This window comes from Heliangelus exortis, chromosome 2, assembly GCF_036169615.1.
Source record: "Heliangelus exortis chromosome 2, bHelExo1.hap1, whole genome shotgun sequence".
NCBI classification, from domain to species: Eukaryota; Metazoa; Chordata; class Aves; order Apodiformes; family Trochilidae; genus Heliangelus; species Heliangelus exortis.
Window position 1 is genome coordinate 44,723,505 of NC_092423.1, and position 27,463 is coordinate 44,750,967.

General features: G+C 45.2%; 3 protein-coding genes across 3 annotated transcripts in view; 1 reads left to right on the plus strand and 2 right to left on the minus strand.

Annotated features, from left to right (window-relative positions):
* The first annotated feature begins 968 nt into the window (after positions 1-968).
* Positions 969-15,356, plus strand: SLC6A20 (solute carrier family 6 member 20). The gene is made up of 11 exons (XM_071735858.1): positions 969-1,188; positions 4,953-5,093; positions 5,819-5,910; positions 6,630-6,857; positions 8,882-8,992; positions 9,403-9,644; positions 10,399-10,561; positions 11,030-11,234; positions 12,160-12,319; positions 13,278-13,443; positions 14,321-15,356. The coding sequence occupies exons 1-11, from the start codon at positions 1,068-1,070 to the stop codon at positions 14,468-14,470; spliced, it is 1,779 nt and encodes a 592-aa protein (XP_071591959.1). The 5' UTR covers positions 969-1,067; the 3' UTR covers positions 14,471-15,356.
* SNRPD1 (small nuclear ribonucleoprotein D1 polypeptide) lies at positions 14,656-21,957 on the minus strand. The gene is made up of 4 exons (XM_071735859.1): positions 21,742-21,957; positions 21,014-21,090; positions 18,325-18,516; positions 14,656-15,847 (listed from the first exon to the last, which is right to left on the minus strand). The coding sequence occupies exons 1-4, from the start codon at positions 21,753-21,755 to the stop codon at positions 15,771-15,773; spliced, it is 360 nt and encodes a 119-aa protein (XP_071591960.1). The 5' UTR covers positions 21,756-21,957; the 3' UTR covers positions 14,656-15,770.
* Positions 21,958-22,401: 444 nt separating this feature from the next.
* SACM1L (SAC1 like phosphatidylinositide phosphatase) overlaps positions 22,402-27,463 on the minus strand; it is a 31,563-nt gene continuing 26,501 nt past the window's right edge. The window contains exons 14-20 of the mRNA XM_071735855.1: positions 27,026-27,164; positions 26,747-26,816; positions 26,585-26,657; positions 26,048-26,141; positions 25,871-25,963; positions 25,138-25,195; positions 22,402-24,511 (exon numbers count right to left, since the gene is read on the minus strand). Of these exons, the coding sequence (XP_071591956.1) occupies positions 24,375-24,511; positions 25,138-25,195; positions 25,871-25,963; positions 26,048-26,141; positions 26,585-26,657; positions 26,747-26,816; positions 27,026-27,164 (664 nt within the window). The 3' untranslated portion in view covers positions 22,402-24,374. The remainder of the gene's footprint in view (positions 24,512-25,137; positions 25,196-25,870; positions 25,964-26,047; positions 26,142-26,584; positions 26,658-26,746; positions 26,817-27,025; positions 27,165-27,463) is intronic.

Below are 27,463 nucleotides of genomic sequence, written 5' to 3' on the forward strand. Positions count from 1 at the left end.
TATGGACACTGCTGGTAGCCTCCTTCAGTGGGAGACCTGTCTGAAGTGGCTGAGCTCAAAGTGTACCTTGGCAGGGGCCCAGGCACACAGGGTTCATGGTCAGACCTGACATCTCTCTGTGCATTCAGATGGACCCAAAGGCCTGCTAGGTCCTTCTGCCTCCACAATGTGCCTCAGACAACTTTTGCAAGTGGCCTTTCTTTATATTTGGTCCCTGGTGCTTAACAACAGGATTTTAAAAGGGCAGCCCCTCAGAAAAGTTCATCTGCAGCAGAGAGGTTTGAGTATGAAGGTAAGTGAGAAGAAACTGGGCTATTTTGCACTTGCTCACAGACACAAAGTGCGTGTAAAATGGGGGTGATGCTCCTGGAGGGTCAGACTGCAGTGTTGTACTGGGGGCTGCTGCAGGCTGGAGACTTACATGGCTGATGGGGACCATTTCAAGGCCACTTTTGGAACTGAGGAGTGTACTGAGGTAGCTGGGGAGAGCACTAGGATGAAAGTGATGGGATGCCTGGGAACCTGTTTTGGACAAAAGAGACTGGGAATAAAAGGCAGCCACTAAGCCCAATTCCAGTGGTGTGGGAAGCCCTTACCCTGTGCTATCAAATCTAAGCCAGTGCCTCATCCACACAAATGCCACTCCCAGGGAAGAGAGCCCTGTGAGGAAGGAGTTTCCTATTTCTGAAACCAAGCTGCAGCCCCAGTACTATTCCATCCCTGCGTCAAGCCGGCATGTGAGCCGATAAAAACCCCTCCGGGCTCACATCCTTCCCAGAAATGCCAGTCAAAACCCAAGCAGCTATTTACCCAAAATACCAATTTTATAGTTGTGTGTGTGTGTGTGTGTGTCTATAATCTATTTACCAGCATTCCTACTTCAGTATGTGCCTGTTAATAAGATTAGTAATTAAAAAGCTTGATAGGAATTGGCAAGCACAGCTCCTCCGCCTTTCCCTCCCCTCCAGGCCAGGCTGGCGTGGAGTTGGAGGCAGGGCTGGCAGAGTACCTGGAGGAGGGAGGGCAGACAGGAAGGCTCTGCTGAACCCTCTGCCTGCAAGTAGGCAATGGAGAAATCCCGACCACTGTGGGACAATCCCCTGCAGTTTATTTTCGCCTGCATTTCCTACGCTGTGGGGCTGGGAAATGTGTGGAGGTTTCCATACTTATGTCAGATGTACGGAGGAGGTAAGTGTGCCTTATGTTTCTTGCTTCCCTCAAGCTTGAAGTGGAAAAGTTGTCTACATCAATGCCCTGTCCACCCATCAGGGGTTGGGAAAGAGAAGGAGGTGAGCAATTTTTGTTGGTGTGCAATTTCTTCTATTGCTGCTTTGCTTTAGGTAGTCTTTAGCATCAGGTTTTTACCTGACAGCTGCCCCCATGCAGCAGCTTTCGTTTCCTAGAAGTGCAGGCTCATATTTTCTGAAAGGATGGAAGTAAAGTGAGAGATGTAGGTCCACATGGTATAAATTTATTACTTCCTTGCCCCATTGAACTATTCTGAAGGCATCAGAAACTAGTTCAGTTCCTTGTTGGTTCACTTGGAACATACTGAGAAAGGGAAATGGTAATGCTGATTTAACTTAAGGATCAGCTGTACCATTTCAAGTTGTTGTCTATAATGTGTTGTCTTTTATACAAAGCCTCACTTTAGGAGGTGATAATTTGGCTGCAAATTGGTCTTGAAGTTGGCTGAAACTCCTTAATCAACAAGAGCAGCACAGCTTAAACCTGCAGAAAAGCTTTCAAAGAAGGGAATAACATTGGGTTTGTCTCAAAAAAAACCCAACCCTCTTTGAAATTTTACCCCTCTCCTACCTCTCCTAGAACCAAACTGGAGAAAGACAGTGGCTGTATCACACCAGCCACAGGTACTCTTCCTTATAAATCAGAAGTCAGTTAATTAGATTAATTAAAAACAAACACTAAAAATATTTTCTAATATACATCTCCCCTTGGTTAATGACCATACTTTGAAGAATCCCTATAGAAAGCCTCTCTTTGTAAGACATCCCACTTTTATACTCCTTCTTCCATTGCATCCATTGCTGTACTGCTGGAGCCACCTCAGACGTGAATCAAGTGATATAATGAGCATCTGCTTCATCTGCTTCTGCCCTTTTCTTCCTTTCAGGAAGAAACACAATGAGATGTTTATGTGCTTTTTGCTTGTTTTGTTGGCTTGTAGCTTGCTTCTAAGTGCACATGTGGTGGTAGGAGTTGGTTCATGCTCACTGTTGAAAAGCCAGCTCCTGCTGGGATGGCATCAGAGCTTCTCTGTGGGATCAGGTCAGAAAAATTCAGATTATACGCTGGGTGAAATTACAGTAGAAACTAGATGCTACAGCACCTGAAGGGTTTTTAGATGTTTAAGACAGCTAAAAAGGCAGACATCCAGCAATTCTGGGTGTATTCTTCTATGCAGACGCTTTTGAGAGTAAAGACTTCATGTCTGACACTGACCTCCAACTAAACTGTATGTGATTAGTTCACTGGCAGCTTGTCTTGGCACAAATGTCCTAAAAGACAGCAAGACTCAGACACTGGAGTCTTTGTGTTGTTTATCCTTTTCTTAGCAGCCATCAGTAATGTTGGAGGTGGTGAAAATTCTCTGTAATACAACCAAAACTGCAATAATTGATTAACCAGGGAAAAAAAAAACAAAACAGCACATCCAATAAAGTGAAGGATTTTCTGAAAAGCGTATTTTTATAAGAGTAGTCTCTCCACTGCTTTTGTCTTTCCTGATTAAATTTCCCAGGGATGAGGCAGCTCTCCCTGTTGTGAAACTAAAACTCCTGACAGCAGGCTTTGCTTTTCCTAATTGTTTTTCACTGCCCTCTTAAAAAGGATTCAGTGGCTTTCCAGGGACCTGCAAAAAAGCCTTCACAGACCAAGCATCTTTTCAGGAACTTAAAAGCTGGGTATTCCAGACATTGGGCTTAGCTGGGATGCCAGCAGCTACTTGTTTGGTATCTTCCTTGCAGAAAAGCACAGACCTTGTCCCTGTCCTGCTCATCAGAGCCCTTATAGCTGGTGATGCCTGTAAACAGGGTTTTTGCAGACTTTAAAGCCCTCTGCTTTTCCTTTCATCAGCATATTGCCTCCTCCTCCTTGCTCACCTCTAGGGAGCTTGTCCTGAACAGAGCTGGGAGGGTGGGGGTGTCTAACCTCGTGGGTGCAGTTACTCCATGTGTAAGCAGGCTGGTGCAGGCTGAGGTGATGCTGGGATGGGTGCACAGCAGGGTGGGTGCTCTGCAGTGCTCAGCCCTGAGCGAGGAAGCCCTGGGCAGCGGGCAGGATGCTGAGTAGAGGGGAAGGTTCCACTGGCCAAGCCTGGTGCCTCAACAAGACCTTGGAGCATGGGAGTAAATGACCAGGGAGGTCAGTGGAACTGTGCTGGTTCCTGGCAGATAAGGAGCCTGCAGCTGCCCCAAGTCACTTATGAGGCATTTTGGTTCTACCCCTTAAGGAAAGTAGCATCAGGAGCAAGATCTGCAGGCAAAGAGGGTGCAGAGCATGGGGGATCAGCCCTTGCAACCTGAACTGCCAGGGGACAGTGGGGTGAAGAGCTAGCACTGTACCTCCTTGCAGGTGGCAAAGCCATTGCTAAGAATGTGGCAAGGCTGCTGGGAGGGCAAAAAAGCCTTTGCAAAGGGCCCACCACTGACTTCCTCCCCACAGTAGATGGCAAAACTCCCCTTGGTGGCTGCTGGGGCAGCTCTCACCCTGCCAGGATGGTGTGGCTGCAGGAGATCTTAAACCTCACACAGCTTCCTTGTGGTATAGGAAGTTATCTAACAGACTAACAAAGGGGTTGTTAATTACAAGAGAGCCAGGAGGTGGGAAATTAATTCCCAGAATAAACCGGATTATTGCTTGATGTTTATTTCCAGTTCTTTCCTTCAGTCATTGGCCAGAGTTCATTCCTCTGCAGTGCTGCACCGAACCCATTGCGAGGAATGTTAATGCTGCAGATTAAATCCTAAATAAGAGATATTGACGTAAATATTTTTGGCTTGCTGTAAAAAGGGAAACAGGAAAGCCTTTGCAAAAATCCAATTTTTGACTCAGTCAGCAGCTCCTTCTAAAGTGAGCTCCAAGTTGAGGAAAAGGATTATTCTTTTTTCCAGCAGAAATTCAAGCTGAAGTGCATCCTGGTTGCCAGGTGGGAAGATCCTTTGCCCTCCCTTGCCACCTGCCCATCCATTCCTGCTGTTCCTCTTCTGCAGGAGCATCCCTGCCACTCTCCCTGCCTGGGGAGTGGGGATGAGCAGGTGTAGGGCAGGCTGAGGTTATGTGCCTCTGTCACAAGGGTCTGCCCCCACAGGTAGGACCCTGGGGCAAAAGCCTTCAACATTTTGCTGGCGTTTGTGGGTTCTGGGGAGAGTTTTTTGTAGTTTTCTTTATTTTTTAGGCTGGGCCAGACTTCAATAATGCTACTTAAAGCTCTGTTCAGTGCAGAGGCTGCTGTCACTTTTTCATTGAGCGCTTTGGCTCTGCTGCAGGGCACCTCACACAAAGTAAATCTTTCCCTCATCCTGTTTCTCTCATTATCTTTTACAAGGTTTGGCTGGTGGTTAGTTACCCTTTAACAGCCCCCGCCCCGAACATTGCTCACACCACCCACAAAGCACCTGAGCAGCCCCACACGCCGGGCTGGTGACCGGCACATTTTAACAGCAGAAATCACAGCGTTGCCAAGTGCCCGTGGAAAATTCCCCATGCCCAGGTCCTTGGTGCCCACCAGCATCTAGAATGCCACCTGAAAACTCAGGAGATATCCCTCGGGGTTGTGCCATTTCCTCAATGCATATGGTGCCTGGACAGGATCCAGCTCCAGCCACCTCCTGGGTGATCACTACTGGGGTGATTTGACCCCAGAGAGGACAACCAGGTGTTTATTGTGCTGCTGATCTGCTGAAGGTCATCTATTGGGTTTTTTCTTACAGGTGGCTTTTTGATCCCATATTTAATCATGCTGGTGGCTGAGGGGATGCCCCTGCTTTACCTGGAGCTGGCTGTGGGGCAGCGCATGCGTCAGGGCAGCATCGGCGCCTGGAAAATAATAAGCCCCTACCTCTGTGGTGTCGGTATGTTCTCAGTTTGAAGCTTTATTTTTAAGCCCCTGAGGAAGATGGATGGTTCTGAATGGAAAGCTTTATCTTTCAGGGCAGAAACTGGGCTGGAGATGGGATTTTACTGGGCCTAACCAGGCTGTGCAAAAGCAATTATCAGAATGCATGCATTTACCTCGTCCCTCACAGGACATTGGGGCCAGACCCTTACTTGCTGTACCAGGTCCCCAGCCATGGAGCTGTGTGTCCTTCTGCCCTCAGACAGGCACCCAAAATCACAGTGTAAAGGCCCATGCTTAACCTGGCCCCTGGGGCTGCCTGTGCTGGGCTTTGAGCCCCCCAAAAAACATCATCCCAATAAGCTCAATATTGAGTGATAAAACATCTTCGTTCTCTGTCATTGCTGCCTACCAATGTCTCAGCTACATTATCGTGTTATTAAATTACCCTGGTAGCCCAAACTGTCACTAATTTACTTATGTGCGTATTTTATTTGTCATGATACATTGAATATTCACCCCCACCCCCCGGGAGCTGAAGTATAAAATCCAGCGCAGGACAGTCCTCATGGGAGGAGGGGGAAGAGGCTGCAGCAGCAGCAAGGCTATGCCCCATGCATGGGGCCATGCAAAGGCAAAGCCCCCTCCCCATGCTGACCACAGTGCCCCCCTGGGGTGTCATTGGGCCCTGGGAATTTTGGGGTCTCGCTGCTAACCAGTTGCCTCCCTTCGTGCCCACAGGCGTTGCCAGCGTCGTCGTCTCCTTCTTCCTCTCCATGTACTACAACGTGATAAATGCTTGGGCCTTCTGGTACCTCTTCCACTCCTTCCAGGTCTGTGGGCACCCAGTGGCATGACATGGCCATTGGGGCTGTTGGGGGCTTTGCACTGGTGCTGGACATTGCCTTTCACTGCTGTCAGCCACCGGAGGCGGGCTGGGGGAGACCAAAAGCTTCAGAAACCCTCACAGAGCTTTTCTGATTCAAAAAATGAGGCAGTGGTGTACAGCTCTGGGAGCTCCCCAGGGGGATCAGAGTGTCTTCTCCTCTCCATGAAATGCAGTCTGAGGTCAGCCCAGTGATGCCTTGGGAATGTGCTTTGGTGGCCATGGTGTCCTGCACCCTGGCATGGGCCTGTCCAAAGGCAGAGGAGAGGGCGAACAGGGGGTGAAGATGAGGGGGGACATCTCAAGGGGAGAGGGTCAGAGAAGCTCAGTCCCCAGAGGGACTCAGGGAGAGGGTTGTCCCCAGGGAAGAGAGGCAGAGCAGGTCTGTCCTTGGGGAGAGGGTTGGGAAGGGTCATCCCCAGGGTTAAAGAGGGTTGATCTTTTGGGAGATGATCATCCTCAGGGATGATGATCAGTTCTCGGGGAGAGGGTCATCTTCAGGGGAGATGGTCAGGATCAAGAGAGAGGGTCAGCCCCAGCCCTTGGCAGCACAATGTGGGGACAAGCAAGCCCTGGACAAAACAATTTCCTTTCTTACATCCCCCTTGGCTCTAGCCACCACACTGATGGCAGGTTCTTGCCCCATGCCTCTCTTCTCCCTCTCAGGACCCCCTGCCATGGGCCACCTGCCCCCTGAACATCAACCACACCGGCTATGAGGAGGAGTGTGAGAAGACGTCATCCACCCAGTACTTCTGGTACCGGCAGACCCTGAACATCTCTCCATCACTGGAAACCAGTGGCAGTGTGCAGTGGGAGCAGGCACTCTGCCTGACACTGGCCTGGCTGGTGGTTTACCTCTGCATCCTCCGGGGCACCCAGTCCACTGGCAAGGTGAGAGGAGAGTGCAGACCTGTGGAGACCCAGAAGGATGTGGGGAGGAGAAATGAGTGCTAAGGCCAAGTGCAAGCTCCTGCACCTGGGTCAGGGCGATCCCAAGAACAATGTACATGTTAGGCACACAATGGGTCAAGAGCAGTCCTGGGGGTGTTGATTGATAAAAACCTCAACAGGAATCAGCAATGTGCCCTTTACAGCCCAGAAAGCCAACTGCATTGAGGATGGCACCAAAAGAAGTATGGCCAGCAGGTCAAAGGAGGTGATTCTCCCCCTCTACTCTGTTCTTTTGAGATCCCACCTGGAATACTGTGTCCCCAATACAGGAAAGACATGGAGCTGTTGAAGCAAGTTCAGAGGAGGGCCCTCCTCTTCTGGGGTTGTTCAGCCTGGAGAAGAGAAGGCTCCAGGGAGAACTTATAGTGGCCTTCCAGTACCTGAAAGGGCCACATGAAAGCTGGGAAGGGACTTTTTACAAGGACATGTGGAGAGAGCACAAGGAGTAATGGTTTGAAACTGGAAGAGGGGAGCTTTACGTTAGAAATTAGGAAGAAATTCTTTCCTGTGAGGGTGGTAAGAAAGTTGTGGCTGCCCCCTCCCTGGAAGTGTTCAAGGCCAGGTTGGATGTGACTTTGAGCAACCTGATCTAGTGGGAGGTGTCACTGCTTGTGCAGGGGAGTTGGAACCAGATGATCTTTTAGGTTCCTTCCAACCTAAAGCTTTCTGTGATGAAAAGGCAGCAGTCATGGCTGCTGTTACTTGGGATTATAGCATCTCCCCAGGAGCAGGCTGCCCTGCTGCCTCTGCCAACCTGATAAACTGCAACTGAAGAGGGCTCAACCAAAACACTGGGTGATATTAAAGGACTGAGAAGTCCCTCAAATACAGGCACCTCTGCTGCAAAACCAGCTGTCAGGCTGCTGGCCCAGTGGAAAGCCTCCCACCAATGCATTGCCAACAACAAACAGGAGATGTCTGTTCCTCAGTCTTTTCAGTAAAAAAAAAAAAAAAAAAAAAAAAAAAAAAAAAAAGACATCTACTAGGCATTTTCCCTCACTTTTTATTCAGCAGAAGTTATGAGGAAGTTTTGAGAGAGGGGGGGGAAAAAGAAAAAGCAATGTCCTGGTTGAGCCTGTACTAAGAAGCCAGCTGAGGGCTGTAATCCCCAAATCGTATTACCCAAACGCAGAAAGCCAAGAGACTGTAAACCAAGAATAACCTCTTAAACTTGCTGCAGCTGGCTTTGTGGGCAGAAAAGAAACAAATAAATTGCGAAAGCACATTGAAAGTGGTTTGTGAAGGCTGGGTCCCATCAAAGGGAGCACAGGGGTGGCTTCTGCATCTCCAGTGGTGTGCCATTGGTGAAGGTAAAGCTGCTGCTTTTCCAGGCGTGTGACAGGGAAAGGCAGATGCCCATTGGCATTGTAAGAAGGTGTAAACTGAGGGAATGGCTGGTAATTGCCTATCTGATTTTCTTCCCAAGAGCTTGGGAAGGGAAGTTCATGGAAGACAACATAAAGATTTAATTCCCGCTACCCCCCCATCTGGGTTACATTAAGAGAAAGTATTTTTTGCATTTGAATGAAAATGTTTTCAGACAAGTTTGATTTTTGACATTTTATGAGGTCTGCTCACCTTCCTCCTAGAGCAGATTGTGGATATCTTTGCCTAATGCACTCTTGATTAGTGGTTGCAAACTGGTGTTTCTCCACTAGATGCTACAGGACTGAGTTTGTAAATGTTGCAAGTTATTTTAAGTGTCATCCTTATTTTTCCAGTTAAAGAAAAGACTGCTGGGAACTTTAGCACAGGGTCTTTGTTATCAATAATAACCTTATTCCCTAAAACCTAAATGTGAGGTTAGATCTATCTAAATATTTGTTTAAAGATTACTGCAATATAATATATCCTTTACATGGAGTGTTTCCATTATTTGGGGTGTTTCCATTGAGAAAGAACTGATCAATTATGGCTGGACTTGTGTATTTTTTAGACCAAATCATTTCCCCTTCCTCCTCCAGGTGGTCTATGTAACAGCCTCTTTGCCATATTGTGTTCTCATCATATACCTCATCAGAGGATTAACACTTCATGGAGCTGTGAATGGGCTCATCTACATGTTCACACCAAAGGTACAGAAAACTCATATTCAATTTTCCACAAATATGTTATTATTTACCAAGTGTGGGGTTTTTTTTTCTTTTTTAAAGATGGCAATACACCTATTCCTTATATTGAATTTTTGCAGCAATATGTCAGGTCAGGCAGCTGGAAACCCTGTCTGGGAGAAGCTGGAGGCTGTTCTGCCACGGTGCCTGTGAGCCACATGCTTTCTCCTGCAGAAAAACACCTGCCCACTAACAAACTCTAGTGTATTAATTCCAGACTGAGCAGTAACCCTGCCCCCCAAAAAACCACCACAGAGCTAAACCGGGCACACATAGGAGCCCATCCCCACCTCCATCCCCACGGGCTGAAAGGGACAGTGCCGGCCATCCGCGCCATAGGGTCACACTCCTCCTCTCCCCATCTGGTTTTCCAGCTGGAGCAGCTGTCGAACCCCAAGGCGTGGATCAGTGCTGCCACACAGATCTTCTTCTCTCTGGGCCTTGGCTTTGGCAGCCTCATCGCCTTCGCCAGCTACAACGAGCCCAGCAACAACTGCGAGAGGCACGCGGTTATCGTCTCGCTCATCAACAGCACCACCTCCATCTTTGCCAGCATCGTGACCTTCTCCATCTATGGCTTCAAGGCCACGTTCAACTATGAAAGCTGCATCAGCAAGTAAGTAGCTGATTTTTTCACTCGTTTTCTGCAGCCAACCATTCCGGGGAAGGTGAGCGGGGAAGGGAGAGGTAAATAAAGAACGGCACATGGTGCTGCCAGCACTGCCCCAAGCCCAGCCCTGGTCCTGCTCTAATAAAGCTAATGGTGAGGTGTAAACCCATGAAGGCTGAGATGAGAGGGCAGGGCTGGTGTGCTTTTTGATGCCTGGGAGCTCACCCTCCCCAGCAGTGATGTTCTGGAGGTGCCCAGCAGCCTGCAGGATCACACCCAGAGGCAGCAGGCTTGCATGTGGTCCCTAGTATAGGGCCCACAGCAGTTGCACTTTTATTCATATATTTATAGCCTTTGACCTATCTGCTGGTCAGAGAGGAAACTGAGCTGCTAGTTACTGTGCTTGGCCAAAAAGCTCATTAAATTGGTAGGATGTGGATGTGGGACCAGAGGGCAAAAGGGAAGAGGCTCCAGCCAACGCTGGCCAGCACCCAGAATACCTGCAGGCTCCCTCCCAGGTTACTGAGAGTGGCAGCTGGGGCACAGGAGCTGCTCTCTCTGAAGCAGAGATGAGCATAACGCTGTCAGCACCCCAAGAACCTCTCTGGAAGTGCCACAGCCACAGCTCCCACCTGTGGAGACCAGAGCCCTAGCATTCCTGGGGGGGGGGGGGTCTGAGAGAGAAGGGGACATGATATAAAACCAGCACCAATTTTATACCTTGGCCTGAAAGACATTCACTTCCAACAACCTTTCCCAGGGTGATCCTGCTGCTGATGAATGCTTTTGACCTGGAGGAAGGCTCTCTAACAGCAGACAACCTCAGCGAGATGAAAGATTACCTCATGGCCACCCGCCCGCAGGAGTACGCGCAGCTGCTGCCACAGCTTAAAAACTGCAGCTTGGAAGCCGAGCTAGATACGGTGAGCTGCAACTCTGTGTTTGTGTTTGTGCCTGGGCTTCACTCCTGCCTTTCCTCCCACCAAGCTCAGGCAGCCCCTCAACCCCACACAGGCACATCTGGTACCCCCAGGAGCCACCCGGCCAGGGATGTGGTGGGGATCCTTTCTGCACCTCAAAATGGGGCAGGTGATGGTTGTTCAGCTTGGCAAGAGGCTCACTCGGCTCATTAACCACTGAGCTCCATCTGTGGGACAGGGCAGGTTGCAAAGGTATGGAATAAACATTTTTGCTACGAGCAGGACTGTGCCAGTTTCTATCCAGTCTGAAGAAACTAATGAAGGTCTCATGTGCCTTTGCTGTGCAGAACTGCCACCACGGGTGTATCTTGTCATTGTGGGGGATCAATCTCATATTTTCCTCCTCTTATGTCCCCTCATCGAGCTGAGGAGCTGCCCATAACTCACTTCATTCACCCCTGTTGTTGGCAGGCTGTCCAGGGGACGGGACTGGCCTTTATAGTCTATTCTGAAGCCATCAAAAACATGGAGGTGCCCCAGCTGTACTCCGTGCTCTACTTTGTCATGCTGCTGATGCTGGGGATTGGCAGCATGCTGGGAAACACCGCTGCTATCCTCACACCCCTGACCGACAGCAAGGCCATTGCTGCCCGCTTCCCCAAGGAGGTGATCTCAGGTAAGCACCACCCATGAGCAGCAGAGGCCATGCAGGGAGAGAGCATGTGTATGCAGAAGCCTTGGTGTCCTATAGCTGTTCAGGGTCCCTCTTCCAACTCAGGTGGAGCAGGGGAAGTGTTTCTGCAAGGTTTTACCAGCCCTTGGGAAATCCTGTCCAGCTTGTACAGAACCTTCCCTTGGGACATCTCAAAGAACTAGGGCAATCACTGCTGTGAATTTGCAAACTTCCCAACACACCCAAGTTCCTTCAGACCTTGTCTCCTCCCTTGGAATTGGTTAAGACTAGGTTGGATGAAGCCTTCTACAACCTGGTCCAGTGGGAGGTATCCCTGTCCATGCAGAGTGGTTGGATCTTGATGATCCCTTTGAGGTCCCTTCCAACGTTAACCATTCTGTAAGTCTATGATTCTGTGGAACTGGTGTCTACTCACTGGTAAAGCTCAAAGGCCACAAGACATGTCAAGACACCTTCAGTGAGTGACTCTTCAGTCTCATCACTGGTGTCCAAAATGCAAACAACCTCAGTGTTGGGCCAAAAGGGATATGTGCTATCTGTTGGCCATGGAAACCAGTGGTCCCACCTTAGAACACAGCTTAGCTGGGATGCCCAGCAGAAACAGCAGATGCTTTGCACACACACAACAAAGCTATAGCCAAGACTCAGCTGTCTTGACCCCTGATGCTGTGACTGTGCAGGTCTAAGGAGCAACAGTTTCAGGATGCACCAGCATAGTCACACACAGAGCCACGTCTTCTCCAAAGGGCAAAAAATTAACCTTTCTCCTCTGGGAAAACTGTTCCCCGAACAGAAATCAGTAGAAATCCCACCAGCTTTTTTAGTCACAGGAGTATAGGATTTCTCCCACCACCACCCAAGATAGACTTCCAGGTGTAACAGTAGAGTCCCTTTTTTACCCATGCAGGTGCTGTGTGTCTCTTTAACTGTGTGATTGGCCTCATCTTCACCATGGAGGCTGGAAATTATTGGTTTGACATCTTCAACGACTATGCAGCCACCCTCTCACTGCTGCTCATCGTGCTGGTAGAGACCATTGCTGTGTGTTACATCTATGGGATAAGAAGGTAACAGCTTGAACCCTCCTTCATTTACAGCAGGGGTGTGACCATTGGCCAAGAATAAAAATACCACCTCAGGCTGCATTTTTCTCCTGCACTGTGCTATGAGGGAGGCAATGGGGTCTCCCCTGCCCTGCAGATCCCCTCCCAGGGCCTTGGGTTCAGAGTTGTGTGAGGGCCAGGCTGGGTTGACACCTTCTCAGGGTCCATAAGCCATACACACTGCTCCCTGCTCTCGTTCTCTTTGGTCTCAAGACACTACTTCTTCTTTCACAGCAATTCAGAGAGCACAGCAGTGTCACTGAGTCTGGGTTCAAAGGCAGTGAGTGGGTCACCTTGCACATTGCTGTGCTCCTGAGTCATCCCCCATGGGTGAAGGCAATACTCAGCATCAGGAAAGGGTTTAGGCAGCAGAGGTGTTTGGGGCACCTAAAGGACTTCAGTCTTTGATTTGTTAGTCCACCAGCACAACGTGTACAGGAACCTACATTGGCATCACATTCTGGATGAGTTCCAAGCCTTCAAGTTCGATCCACGTTTCCTGCATGATTTTAGGTACCATCACCAGCGTTAGTGCTTCCCCAATGACAGTCAGGTAACAGCAGAATTACAGCAACTCAACTACACCAAAACAAGCAGTGTTTTCTGCGCCTTGTTTCAGCATAATTGCTTACACCAATAATGCACTGGATTTGCACCTCAGGCAGAACTTTGTAGGGACTTTTCCTGCTTGTACCCATTCCTAGCTACTGTTCTGCAGTATGGGATCCTCAGAAGCCTGTGATCTTTTTGTTTTCACCCTCACTATATGACCCTGATGAGCCAGTTCTTCAGATGATACCTCTGTCCTCGTTACTTTTCTGGTCTTCTGTAAATGGTTTTAAAGAAACACAGATCAAGGTGTCAATTCAACGAATACAGCTGTTCTCAAAATACGTTTTTTTGGTTTTGTCTTTAAATACAGATTTGAGAAAGATCTTCACACAATGATTGGACACAAGCCAAACTGGTATTGGAAAATTATGTGGACTTTTGCTAGTCCTTTGCTAATTATAAGCCTATTTATATTTTACCTCAGTGACTATATCCTCACAGGAGCACTGCAATACCAAGCATGGGATGCCACACAGGTAAAATTTTTCTTTTTTTTAAAATTTCTTTTTCTTTTTAATTTCTACAGGACACAGCCTTCCATACTAACATCATTCCACCAAACTGCCTTCTGAAAGCTTGCAGCTGAAGTCAGGGCAACTTTTTTACCCTACGGAAAGGAAAACCCTGACCTGGCGACAACAGTGCTACTGTTGTGCAAAATGGGAGTAATTTCCCACTGCAACTGAACCCTTTAAACAGCAAAATTTTATTCATGTTGATTGATGATCCACATTATAATCTTAAAAATTCGTTTGAATAGAAAGATTACTTTCAAAGTGTAGTATTTTGAAGAAAATTAGTGGTATTTTCATAGAACTGAGCCACTGCTGGATTGAATAGTTTTCATAAGCCACTCTTTTTTTGTAATTTCCATATACATTTTTCTTAATGGTCAAACCACATTTGTATGAATGCTGAACTACGTGTGTATTTCTCACAGCAGAATTAATAATGGGTGACTAATCACTGCTTTCATAACCTTTCGTGGAAGTGCTCCTAGCACGCAGAAACAAGTTAGGCCTGTTGTTTTCATGGTTTTGATGATTTGGGACCTGCAGTAGGTCTGGTTTGTTGACTGGGTGTCAGCATGAGCCTGCAGGCTCCAGGGGAGAAATGGCAGAGACCTGACAGAGGTCAGGGCTGAGCCATCTCATTAAGAAATACAAATCGAGCCAAAATTCTCTTTACCAAGCAGCAGCTCTTTCCAGCAGCAGCTCTGTTCTCGACAATTTCAAGCTTGTAGGGCTGGACAGAGAAAAGCAGGGGCTGCTGCAGCCTGCAAGTGCTTCCCAGCTGTTTTTTGCTTCAGGACACTGAAAACCACAGATCCAACACTTCTTCTCTCCCTTGCAGGGGCAGCTGGTGACAAAGGATTACCCAAGCTATGCCCTGGCACTGATCGGGCTGCTGGTGGCAGCATCCACTGCGTGCATACCCCTGGGGGCTCTACTGACTTTTATAAGGAAGAGACTGGAGAGGGAAAGCGTTTCAACCATTGCATGAATCCAGCAGCTGGATTTGGGAAGACCTTCTCCAGCATCAGTGAGCGGGCACTTCTGGAAGACAGCAGCAGCCATTACTTGTAGCAGCTATTTAGAGTTTGAGAATCACGGGTGCTACACTGACCAAAAAGTGCTCTTAGGAGGTTACGCAATGGTTTGGAAAAAAACAAAACAAAACAAAATCTCTTCTGTCACAAGATGAAGCTTTAATATGGCCTCTGCAAGAGGGGAAAAGCAGAAGAGCAGCTCACAAAATGCTAGGTAGCACAGATTAACCAGTGCTGTTGACCCATTACATGTGTTTCCACTCTGTTGTACCACTGCCTATGTGGAAATACAACCAAGCAAGCACGTTCCTGCACCAAAGTGCCAGAAAATACCTTTCCTGTTCAAGAAAACCATGCTCAAACATGCACATTATTTGAAATGACATCTGTATTTCATCAACAGATGGAACTGTTTGGTTTTGCAAGGGAAAGTCATCAGGATGGTAATGGAGATGTGGCCAACACTGCTTTTGTATCCATCAAAGCAGTTTATATATACAGATATATATATATATATATATATATATAAAACCTGCAGTTCTTTCATCTCCAGGAGTAAACTTCCAATTCCAGTATATAATCATGCACTGTGCTATACTTTGTATTTTCTAGGGATGCACTTAAAAAGAAATCTGTGATAAAGTTGTATAAGCCCCACCTGAGAGACTGCCATGTAACTAGCCTTGACAAAGGTATGCTTTAATCATGAGATGTAACAATCCAGCAGTTCCACAGAATTGGTTAATTTCCCTGTGTGAACTTTGAATGAAGAAAGCAACATGTCTGAATTGTAAGCTTCATGTAATAGAAAACAGTAAAATTCTATCTATGAACTTTAAAGAGGTCACTCAGCAGTATGACATGAAAGACACATTCATGGGATGTGTGTTCCTGATATAGTGTCTTAACTATGTAACCATTAGAAGACAGCAAGGCCTTGTAGAAGAGGGATTAATTTCAAACAAGCCTTGTTAAAAGCACAGCACCACAAGCCCTTCACTCTGGGGCAAGAAGCAAGAGAGAACTGTCCGGCCTTTGGGGGGGGTGTGACACCTTGACAATGACAGCCAACACCAGACATGTTAGTCTGCCACAGCATCTAGAAACAGGACAGTCCACCTCCCCAGACTTCACTAACAAAGGAAAGACAACTTTTTCACATTTTAGTTTATTAAAAATGGTTGCCATAAACAAGACCTGTACAAAAAAATATCGAAATTGCCCAGAATTTGGTAGCAGTTGTGTGGTGAGAAGTTATCGTCTTGGGCCCCCTCTTCCTCTTCCACGACCTCGGCCTCTGCCACGGCCTCTACCACGGCCTCTTCCAGCAACTTAGCAGATGAAACAGAAAAGATAAATCAAGTGAGACTCACGAATATTTCCATTTTGATTAAAAAATTCTGTATCAAGCATAAACAACATAATGTCCCATTGCAAGGAAACAGTAACTCAGATAGTAAGTCACTTAACGCTCAGTAAGTTTCAAACAATGTTTTCATCTTTTGGGTTAGGTTTTTCAGTATAAAACTTCCACAGACTACACAGACTAGTGCCTGCCTTTGGCTCCACTGCAGAAAACAAGGAAATGCAGAGTCACAGCTGGCTGCTGCCAAATGCTCTGACAAAGAACTATGATTCCTCTTTTTTTTTTTTTTTTTTTAATATAAGAATCTAGTTCCTCAGGCATCAGAAAAAGCATATGCAAGACTATAGAGTATTTTGTTATTATTCACCACAGTAAAAAAGACCTATTTTCTTTTGCCACAGCCTGCACTATGGTTTATAAAGTATGCTGCTAAAGGGAAATGTGAGTTTTAAAAAGCTGTGAGATTCCCCAGCTCAGCCTTTCTCAAGGCACCATGTGAAAGGGCAGCACTTCGAAAGGATCCCACCACCAAACAGCTCCTGCTGTTCTCCATGATGCCTCTGCCAGTTTCAGATGAGATTCTCAGGGCAAAGTCTTGTGCTGTGTGTGCCTGCTTTTACATACTGCTACTTAATGGTAAAGGGAATACAGAATTGCAGAATAATTCAGGCTGCAAGCAACTCCTGGAAGTCATATGATGCGTATGGTGATGACGTGTCACCCCATTTTTCTAAAAACAACAACCTGGTTGCAAGGCCTTCAAACCTCTGAAATTACTGGTTGGTTTTAAACAGGTTTGTCAATGTAAGGCTCAAAGAGATACCACGAAACTTAAAATTCTGTGGAAGTGGGTGGTGGCAGACTGTAGCATACACATTCAAGCAGCAGGTTGTAACAATCACTCTGTTCCATCTGCAGGCACACAGATTGAAGTGAACAAAGTTCACTTCAAACTTCACACAAAGTGAAGACAGAAGGAGCAGAGGCACAGGGCAGATCTGTGAGAAGGCAGGTGTCACTTATTTCCTGGCAATAGTCTGACTCTTTGTAAAACACACAGAAACAGCAACCCCTAACTCAGTGACTACAGCACCAACGTGCCCACCAGCAGTTGTGTTCACCAAGCACACTCAGCCCCAGGCACATGTGTCACCTACACCCCTGAGCCAGCATCCTGCTGCCAATTCTGTTTCCAGAGGAGGAGGCAGGATGTGTTGCACACCTTTGAAGCCCAAGGGCATTTACACACTAAAGCCAAGTGCAGCACAACACAGCAGATCTGTGAGTCCTCCAGTGCTGTGAGGATGCAAGAAGCATGAAATCATGATAAACAGCACCACCACAGGTCCCTTTCTTCCTTCAAAATCAGAAAGAAATAGTGATGTTCTTGTCCACATTACAAGCTTTGGAAAAAAAGTAATGTGGCCACACTCCAGTTTCTCCCTGTGGTCAGATTATTTGGGATGTATGTGAGAAGAGCAAAACTTTCAGAAGCATTTTCCTTACTCTGTATAAAAAGCAGCCGTCACACTTGTGCTTTGTGATGCACACACCTGAGGATTCCTTGCACCATTTCAGTAAGGTAAGCACACCAATTCATAACATGCACACGGCTCAAAGACCACAGAGCAAAAAAAGTTAAACACTAATTGCAGGAGAAGCAGTACTACATTACTTTAGAGCACAAGTAGCTTTCCCTTAAAACTTACTATTTTAAAAATACACTGATTAGTCATTGTGCAAAATATATACTGCCTGAAGACAACCTACAAATCTTCTGGGGCTTACTGGAAAATAATCTTCAATTCATTCATCATGGATTAAAACCAAATTAGTCTCTGTAGTATTAGGGTGCCAAGGAAAATGTTTTTGTTCAACAGCCTTTTGAAAAAAAAGTTTAAGGAAGAGTGCAGAGCAGAACACTGCAGCCAAAGCTAGAGGGGCTGATCACTGGAATTCAGCCTGGGCTCCCTCAGATTCTCAAGTTCAGTTCTTCAACAGATATTTTCATCCACTATCAAGAGAGATTTCAGTGAAAAATACTCAGCACTGTTCTAAGATGCTGTTCTCTGTTTTCTTACTACAGGCTACTACCTGAAGTTCCCCATATAAACTGGGGAAACAAAATACATTTGAAGAAGAAAAAATGTAAATCTTTTTGGTGTGAGACTGTGACAGGTTAAGATTTACTGAAATTTTAAAAACATTCGCATTTTTAAAAGCAGATGTATGAAAAGTCATATACATAATTTTACATGGAAGAAAGCTCTACAGATGCTAAGAAGGTAGGCAAGGCAGACTTAGCCAGTTCAGTATCAAACCCTCAAAGGTGAAAGAACTCGCTGCCAAAGGCAGACATTTAAGACACCAAATCACATGTTTTGAGAGTACTAAAAATGCACAGAGGCAGAACACACGCACATCGTGAAAGCACAAACTAACCTGCTTCTCTTTTCTTGGATTTGACTTTTGGTTCCACATCCACTAGCAAAGTATCCAGAGGCAAACTGTCTGGCAGAATGAAGTATCGGATGTTATTCCCTCGAATACTCAGTGTCTCCAGCTGTACAGGTTCTCTGTTCTTCAGTGTCATTTTCACTGCTTTGAGATGCGTGTTCATGCTGACATCCACTCCTGAAACAACACAAGGCTAAATTCAGGGATGAATACTTACAAAATGGTCCCTTGTTGACCGTTTTTAAGTATGCACATGCTTCAAGATTTATCCTGTTTGTTACCTGCTTCTGCCATTCATTCATTAAGCCTCTAACTGTAAAAGACTACATGCCTTTTTCTCTCTTAAATTTTACCCACTTATTTATCAGTTGCTGCCTTCACCACCTGATTGCCGGAGATTTTTACCTAGGTCTTAGCCGTAGCCAATTTTGTTAATGGTTAAAACAATTCGAGTAACAAATAGACTGCTTCTTATTACAGACATCCAATACTAGTCTTTCAACTCTCTTAAAAAGAAGCAAAACAAACCTGTGAGGAAAAATAACCTGATCATTTCCTCTTTCTCTAAGCCTTAGAAAAAGTCCGACTGCCAAAGAAGCATTTATACGCTCATAAAATACATCTAATACTAGTGTGACATTTTCTACAAAAGTATATAAAAATGCACTGTTGCAAGAAACAGCCACTGTGGTTACAAACTCTGTGAACAGCCAGTATTTAAGAATTACATGTAGTCAGTACTGTGTCTGCTATGCAAACTAGAAAGAAGTCTCAGCTGAATGCATTTACGCAGCAACAGCCCTGATAAGCATTAAAAAGCACCCCACATTAATTTACATTTTGCATATCACGAGTCTTGCACAGGACTTGATCTCCAACTGTGAAGATCAAAACCAGAGTCACTTTTTGAGATCAAAAATTTATAGGAAAGATAAAAATTATAGTCCATGAGCACCTGCTAGTTCAGTGACAGGGCACCCAGATGAGCAAAATCCTTTGTGTGTTTACAACTCTGAACAACCAACCCTTTGTGGTAAAAATAATTCTCTCATTCCACAAACACAGAAAAATAAACTGCAAGATGTCTAACCAAGGTAAAGAGCATAAATGAGTAATAGGCCAGAGCCAGAGGAATTACAGTGCTGCACTTATTCCATATATTTTTCAGTCCTCTCTCCTTACTCCTCACATCTGCATTACATGAACCCCCTCAGCCCAACCACACACCAGGGAGATGGCACATGGTTCACACAACAGTGTAAAGATGATCATTTCAGCTATACAGATTGCATTCAAACTTTCTACAGATTCTTAGCAGAAAATGTGACTTTGCTCAACAATCAAGCCTGCAAGAGCAGTGAGGTAAGGAGACAAGCAGTTTGCTTCCCACCTAGGTGGGTTCAACAGAGCATGCTGTAATGAGATGCCAGGGTGGTGCATTCAGCTCTCATCAAAGCTGATAGATCTGGCTGCAAAATAATGCCAAATCTCAGCAGGTTGTTGCTGGCCAAAAAAAACCACCTACGCAGACACTTGGAATTCAAGCCTGACAGGTTTGAGTTTAATTTTTTTAAGTGTCTGGGCACAAGAGCTTTAAAAGTAGCCTGGGGTTGGAGAAGGAGAGGAGATCAAGCGTGTTCATCAACTTTACAGTAAGGGCTTTATTCTTTAAAATATGATGTGCCCCACCTACATACATCTCTACATACATCTACATCTCTCAAGCAATGCCAATGTGAATGTTCTCAGAACAAGATCCCTCACTAGTGTTGCCAAAGCAAACAAAATAACATTTTTCAGTAAGAACCACCAAGGGTTTTGCTGCAACTGTCATTTCAGAGATAAAAATAAGCACCTGCCAGACAGGTAACACCCACAAATTTGGGTTATATGGATGACCTTTGGCAATAGCAGGGCACCGAGATTCTTTTTTGCCCGGTATCAAACTACCTCCTTTCAAATCACTTTCTTAAGATCAAGATCTCTCTTTTCAAATCACTTTCCCAAGCATTTGCAGAGATTAATGTCCATATAAGTTCACCTTAAACAAAGCTAACACATGCTCAACAGAAATAATTTATTTGTGTATTAAAACTGCCTACACACAAGGTTTAACTGATTTAAGACCACATCAAGGTGGTCTATTTGCTATGTATCTGTACTACCATTACAAAGAAGTCCCCCCTCTTCTGGCGAATCAGGTGTAACATTGTTATACAACTACAGCTTACTACGATTTTGCAGGTGAAAAAGTCAGATGTACCGAACCAACTTCTGAAAATTTAGTTGTATATTCACTACCAGTTTGATAAAATAGTAACCCTACTCTTAGCAGCACTATTATTGTGCTGCTAAAATTCCAGGAGAACACCGTGCTCACACCAGCTTTGCCAGAGGTTTGGAAAAGTCCATCACCTCCCAAGGCTTGTCAGCAGTTTGCAGCCAGGCTCAGAGCTTCCCTGGACAAAACTGAACTTACTGCCCCCCAGCAACTTCTGCAAGCACCCAGACGCTTCTCTAACACACCCACCTTAAGTTTGCACTATAAAAATGGGAATTAATAAAAACACCTCTGGCATCTTAAGAGAGAAGGTCGCAAGAAAAGGGAGTACAAAAGAGAAAAAAGCTCAGCTGTTAGGAGGAAGGTAACAGGCAGTCTGCCATCACACCATACCTGTGATAGTCCCGTGCACCTGCGTCCCATTCTTCAGTTCAATGGTCACAGTCTCATGGCTCAGCTTCATTAGAAACCTAGAAATTGAGCAAAGACTCATTCACTCCCACATAAAGCCTTTGACATTTTTGTCAAAAAAACCAGCATGCACCACATACTCCGCTTCCAAAAACAGCGTCCCCAGAGGTGAACTCTGCTAAAGACGTTCGGTAGCGTTAAATGAGAGGAAAATAAAAAAAAAAAATACCGCAAGGAGCGCCTATGCCCTACACCCGAGCGGGAACACTTGGCTGACACAATGCCGAATCCAGCACCTCAGTTCCACACCAAACCGCCACTAGTGTACAAAGGAAGAAACACCTGAACACTTACTAATACCTCAGGAAGGTAACTAATCAAATCTGGGATTTTTTTTTTTCTCCTTAAAATCGGGTGGTCTTATGGAGAAGCCCCCCCACCACCACCACCCGAAGCTGTGCCAGGCCAGTGCTGAGGCAGCGGTACGGATGGACAGGGCCCCTCCGCCAGCAGACCCGCCCGGGAGGAGGCCCCACCGCCCTCCCCAGCCGGGGTTCCGCAGGAGGCCGCTGCCGCCCTCCCCAGCGCCCGCGGGTGGAGGCAGGGGCCCTCCCCACGGCCGCTACACCGGGGGGAGCGGCCGCTGACTGCGCGGGGCCTCCCGCCCGCCGCCGCGGCCCGGCTCCGGCAATCCGTCTCCATCCGCTCACCTGACGAGCTTCATGGCGGCGGGAGGCCGAGAGAGGGAGCCGGGCGGACTTCGGTACGAAGGGGCAGCCGCCCCGCAGGCAGAGGAGAGCCCTTCAGAGGCAGAGGGGATGCCCCGGGGCGCGGGCGGTGCGGAGGGCTCCCTACGCCGAGCAGGCCGCGCCGCCACTGGCGCCAGGAAGCGGCCACTCAGCCCAGCGATGAATGGGCGGAAAGGGAGGAGCCGCAACCGATTTCCCCCGCCCCGTCCCCAAGAGCGCGGAAGTTGGGCTGGATCGGGAGAGGGAGACCCCGCAGAGGGGGAAAAATAGAAATATGAGAGGTGCTGCGGGCCGGCAGGGAGGGAGGGAAAGGGAGAAAAGGTAAGAGCCGCGAGGCGGTTCGGTTCTGAAGAGATGAGGAGGCGGAGAGCAGAGGGGAGAGTGGGGATGGAGCGGCGGGGAGAGGAATCCATGGAGAGCGGCTCTGAGCCAGAGCCACAGCCAGGGAGAGGGGAGCGTGAGGCCAGCGCTGCCATAGGGGATGGTGCGAGGTCATCCGTGTTAAAACACAAGAGAAAAAAAGAAAGGTGAAGCATCCTCCTATGCGAGGGAGGAGGAACAGCTCCTCAGGAATAAATTGGGAACAGTTCGGTCCAAAGCACAAAGGGCACCACAGATAGCTTATCTATAAAAGCTGAACATTTTATTGTTTTTTGTTGTTTATGAACACACCATTTGTGGTTTTAGAAATACAGACTCTGTGCAAAGCACTGAAATACAGGTGCCTTCCATCTTCAAAAACCTCCATTATTTTGACTCACACACTTTTTACATCAACTTCTGGTCTTTGCCTCAGCAAGGTGTTCTCCAAAGATGCAACTATTCCATTCTAAAATGCAAGACAACCAAAAAATGTTTCCCAAGCCATCCGCCAGTGAGCCAAAGCCCATCACTTCCAAATACTGAGTCTATGATCTTTTTGTACTTGGTGCCCATAATAGAGTTCACCTTTGAAAAGCTTAAGTGAGAGGATTTTCCAGTTACCAACCAACTGGTATTTCCAATACAGCATCTAGAAGCTAACAGATTCTCTGCAAATACTAGAGCATATGAGCAGGTTATGTTTACACAAAACCCAGAGAGGCCTCCAGAAACATTCAAGGTTAAAATGAACAGTGAACAGTTGAAAAAAAAAAAAATCTGTACATATTTTCAGTCATAACACAAGGAAACACTGGAGTATCAGTGCTCTGTGTTCTAGCTTCAATAGTGACAGCTGTGCTAGTCCCCAGTATTCTACATGTTTCTTCCCCCCCCATGTAAATTTTATAGTTGCAATCTGAATATACAGCTGTACTTACAGGAAATATTAAACAATGCACAGCGCCTTAAGCAAGTTTCATGTCTGGTTTTGAACAAACCATATAAAATAAGTGACAAAATAGCTTAAAATTGGTCCTTGATTAGGATTACTTATTTTTATACAGCTTGGAAGCACTAAAGTTAAAGACACACATTTATTAACCAGCACAAATTGCTCTGTAGCTTTTTTCCTTTTTTTTTTTTTTTTTTTTCCTTGAGTGTGTTACAGTATCATGCATGAAAAGCAAGCTGCTGCTCCCAAGTGCAAACATGGAGTTTAGGCTAAACACTCTCCTCAGGTTTTCATTCCTTCTTTAATAATTTATTTTAAAGTAACCGAGAATAGAAGCAGCTGACTAACAAAACAATATGAAGTTCACCTTTTACACTGTGACCCATTCTTAAAGAAATGGAGTCCTTTGGACCTTTAGCATAAAGAAGGTTCAATAAACACTGCAAAGGATTTTTACATTCTTTTGATTTCATTTACATCTTTAGAAAGAAAATTCTGTATTTTAACTCACTAACTAATGAATCATCCTCTGGAGACTGTAGTATAGAAACAGTGCAAGATATTAGCAATTTCAGGAACATCCAATTACACTGTCCTTTTACCCAAACAATGATTAATAGAATATTGCATCAGTCCTAGACGAACAAGACAGGACAAAAAGCTCATTTTTAGAAGCATTACAATTCAGAAATCTTTTCTATTTAGTGAGAAGAATCCACACACAAATATGCACGAAGGACTCCATAATATAGACTTTATCACAACAAATATAATCCAGCTGTAAGTCTTGGAACAAGACTTTTTATTGGTATGAAGCCATGTTTGTCCAGAGACCACAATCAGAAGCTTCAACATCTGGGTGGATTTTTTTGGTTTGTTTTTTGACCTATGAACAGCATCAAAGCTCTCTGCTGTCAAGCCAGAAACTAGAAATTCAGCTGAAACAGCCCAGGTGGACTATGAGGTCAAGCAGAACACTTACACTCTAAATCACTCCAGACACCAAAAAAGCTGGTTTTCATCTTTGCATTACCTCAGTAAGAGTGGAGCCCCCTTCACTAATGCAATATTCCAGAGACCATTGTACCTAAGACTGTAGAGTCAGATCTCGTGGAAAGCCACCACCACTAAAGGACACCATTTCCACCACCCCACCTCCTCCCACTGCCAAGAAAGAATGTTAAAAAGACCACAATTTGGTGTGGAAAACAGGTCAGTAAAGACTCCAAGTGTGGCTTGAGGAATCCTCAGTACCAAGCCGCTTTCCACACACACAAATTCAGTCCATCTTCTCTTTCTGGACCAGCTTGGGTGCATCTACAAAATCCTTGCCATTGTAGAGGATGATAGCAAAAGTTCCAAAGCTTGCACTGCCCCAGAAGAGCACATAGGCCAGTGTCTCAGTCCATGTCTCACCTGTGAAGAATCAGTTAAACATTTTAGTTCATTACCTCCAATTACCAGAGAGAGGGCTTTTCAGTACAAAAGAAAAACCTCCCTCAGATCTCCTGTCAAATTAAGTTAGAAGTGCATCATGGGTACTGGGGTCTTTTTCTATTTCCCTACCTAGGATGACTGTGTTTCCCCCACGTTCTTAGATAGTTACAAAAGTCAGTCAAGAACACTATTGGCACCAATGATAGAAAATTCAAGGAAAAAGCAGAAGGCAAAAGCCTTCACAACTCCCAGCACAGATTTAGATTAGGAGGACATCCCTCAGAACAAGCTTATGCCTATATCTGACTACTCTGAACTGTCTTCCTGGGCAAAATTAGGTAGGTATTCTTCTGGAGATTCACCCAGCTTATAATAAAGCTGTATGTCCACTCAGGTGCCACTAACTCTGGGGGGCAATTAAAGCAACTTCTACAGAAGTTTTGTATTTTCCACATTAATGATAAAGGCTAACCCTCGATATCCACAGCCATGCTCAGACATCTTTTAGTATGACTGAGAAGCTATTTTGTACTTAGTGGTAACCAGTTATAGGAAGTCCTCACACATAAAGCTGTTTTTGTGAAATTCACTCAATAGTGACTTACCAGCCATTAGCAAACAAATAATGCACATGGAGAAAGCAACCACCATAATAATAGGCAACTGGGGAAAGAAATAGAATAATTACTTGATGCAGTAGCACATGTATTTCTTCATTTCCTTTCAGATGGGCTGTACTGCAAATCTCTTTACTTGCTTAGCAATACAGTTGCTTTAGTTGCTGACTGACATGCTGTCAGGTGCAACTAAATTTGGATAGTTCCAAAATTCAGAAGAGTGTTCAGTAACAAGGTGAAGAATTAAAATACACCTTAAATAGCTATTAAAAGGACGGTTGAGGTTTGTGTTTTGTTAAAAAAAATTCACCAGCCAATTAAACCCATAATGTTCCCAAATGCCATTTCACAAAACAAAAAGGGGAAGAAAAACAACGTGCTTTTTAATGTTACAGTCTGTTCTTTTGCCTGAAGTATGAGAAGAGATATTTACAAATTTCTTCTGCAGAAGAAAGCCATGATTGATGGTGACTAACAGAATTTCTCCCCTTCCACTTGATAAAGAGGATTTTAAAAAGTGCAAACAGCAGTGTTTTCAATACCTCAAGAACACTCCATTTTCTGTCAAGGAAACAGCCTGGGTTTAGTCCTATAAGCAGGTATCATAGAAACATAGCCAGATTATAGGGATGCTTCATTACCAAATAGACAAATTCTACTTTGTCATATGAAACAAGTGACTGAAAGGTTGTATATGTTTTTCCATAGTCACCATACTCACAGCTAAGAACTTCCAATCTTTCTTGACATGTAGAGGACTAGCAGGTTCTACTTCATCCACTGAATAGTTTCCAAGAAAGAGATCAATCGCATCCTGGATGAGAAATGGAAATTGGGAGTTAAAATGCGCAGCAATGTTTATCAAATACATTTCCCAATGGTTAAAAGCCTGACTTACTTGTCTAAATCCATCAGAAAAGTTATTTTTGTAGTAGCGTATTAATGAGTTCCATCCATCCATTATTAAGCCCCACTGAGTTCTCTTCCCAGTTCTGCAAAAAGAAGTTTCAAAAGATATTTATCTTCCTAAATTTAGAGATCTCTTAATGTCAAATTTAGTTATTTTATTGAGTGTGTACCATGTTTAATGAATACCTGTACTTAAATTTCTCTAGTGCTGACTGCGTATTAATACTACACATAATTTCAACATCATTTCAAAGTTGAATTACTCTCCTCTCTATCCCACAACATAGCTGTGCTTTGAAGAGGCCTGTTGTCCTGGTTTTATTTCCAGAAAGCCTTTTCTCCATTCATATGAACACAGTGAAGAATGGTGTTCTTCTGTAGAATGTGTTCTGACATTTTTACCAGCTGAACCATTGCAAAACTCTTTAAAGCCCCAAATTAATAACCTTCTCAGATACGAAGACTTAAAGAAAATCTCAAACATGCCCCAAAACCCAGACTGCCTTAACAAGAAAGGCTGACTTGCCTTGTGTAATCTGTCTTTAAGGCACCAGTTCCAGCATATTGTTTGGCACAAGCATTAGCATTATCAGCCCATGCTGTGAATAGAAAAACATTCAGAAATATTAAAGAAGTTAGGTATCTTTTTCCAATACAAGTCATGGTTTGAACTCCATGAACAGCCTACCATTTTTGTAGATTTTCTCAAAGTCTGCTTGCTCTTCAATTCTCTGTCCAACATGCAGAACACCTAGCCTCTAAAACAAGAAGTATATTGGAGCTTACTAGGAGGTTGCAAAAAAAGAAATAATAATCAGGATCTGCTTTTAGAAACATTAAACTAGAGTCTGCCCGTTGCATTTCAAGGCAGTAGCATAATAACTCAAGTATGCAAGCTCCTACTGAAGTGCTAACATTACATTTCCATTCCAAACAGACTTCCAGGATGTTAAACAAGAATATTTACCTGAAGCTGGGCTTGAAGGGATCGGCGTGCTAACAAGCTCTGGATCACATTAGTCCTGTCCAGGCAGTCCATGCAGTTACTGCGGAATATTCCTTCCTGCTGAGTCACAATTTTACCATCGGTATCAACTAGAAAATAACTAAGACATATAATCCATTAAGTATTGGTAGATAGCAGTCCATACAAACCACACATTTTCAGAAGTGAATATTCTAGCACCCGTAACAAATTTGTTTGAACATACGAAGAGCTGTTAGCCATGTCTTTGATGTCTTCCTAAATTCTTTCCCTCCCACACTGAAAACAGCATCAATATATGAACCCTTACTCTCAGGGCAGCAGTCACTCATCATAGACAGCCAAGCAGCAATACCAAGTTATTGCCATTGAAGGGCAGCTTCTGGTGCAAAAAGACTTTTTTCTCCAGTTATTTTAAGG

Bases quoted from the DNA above. Each gene is read 5' to 3' on its own strand.
- SLC6A20 (XM_071735858.1), top strand. From the start codon at position 1,068: ATGGAGAAATCCCGACCACTGTGGGACAATCCCCTGCAGTTTATTTTC. The intron at 6,858-8,881 runs GTGAGAGGAGAG...TTCCTCCTCCAG, and splicing joins GCACCCAGTCCACTGGCAAG to GTGGTCTATGTAACAGCCTC. The intron at 11,235-12,159 runs GTAAGCACCACC...TTACCCATGCAG, and splicing joins CCCCAAGGAGGTGATCTCAG to GTGCTGTGTGTCTCTTTAAC.
- SNRPD1 (XM_071735859.1), bottom strand. The intron at 18,517-21,013 runs GTATGGTGTGAT...GTGTTGTTTCAG, and splicing joins GGTGCACGGGACTATCACAG to GAGTGGATGTCAGCATGAAC. The intron at 15,848-18,324 runs GTTAGTTTGTGC...TCATCTGCTAAG, and splicing joins ATCCAAGAAAAGAGAAGCAG to TTGCTGGAAGAGGCCGTGGT.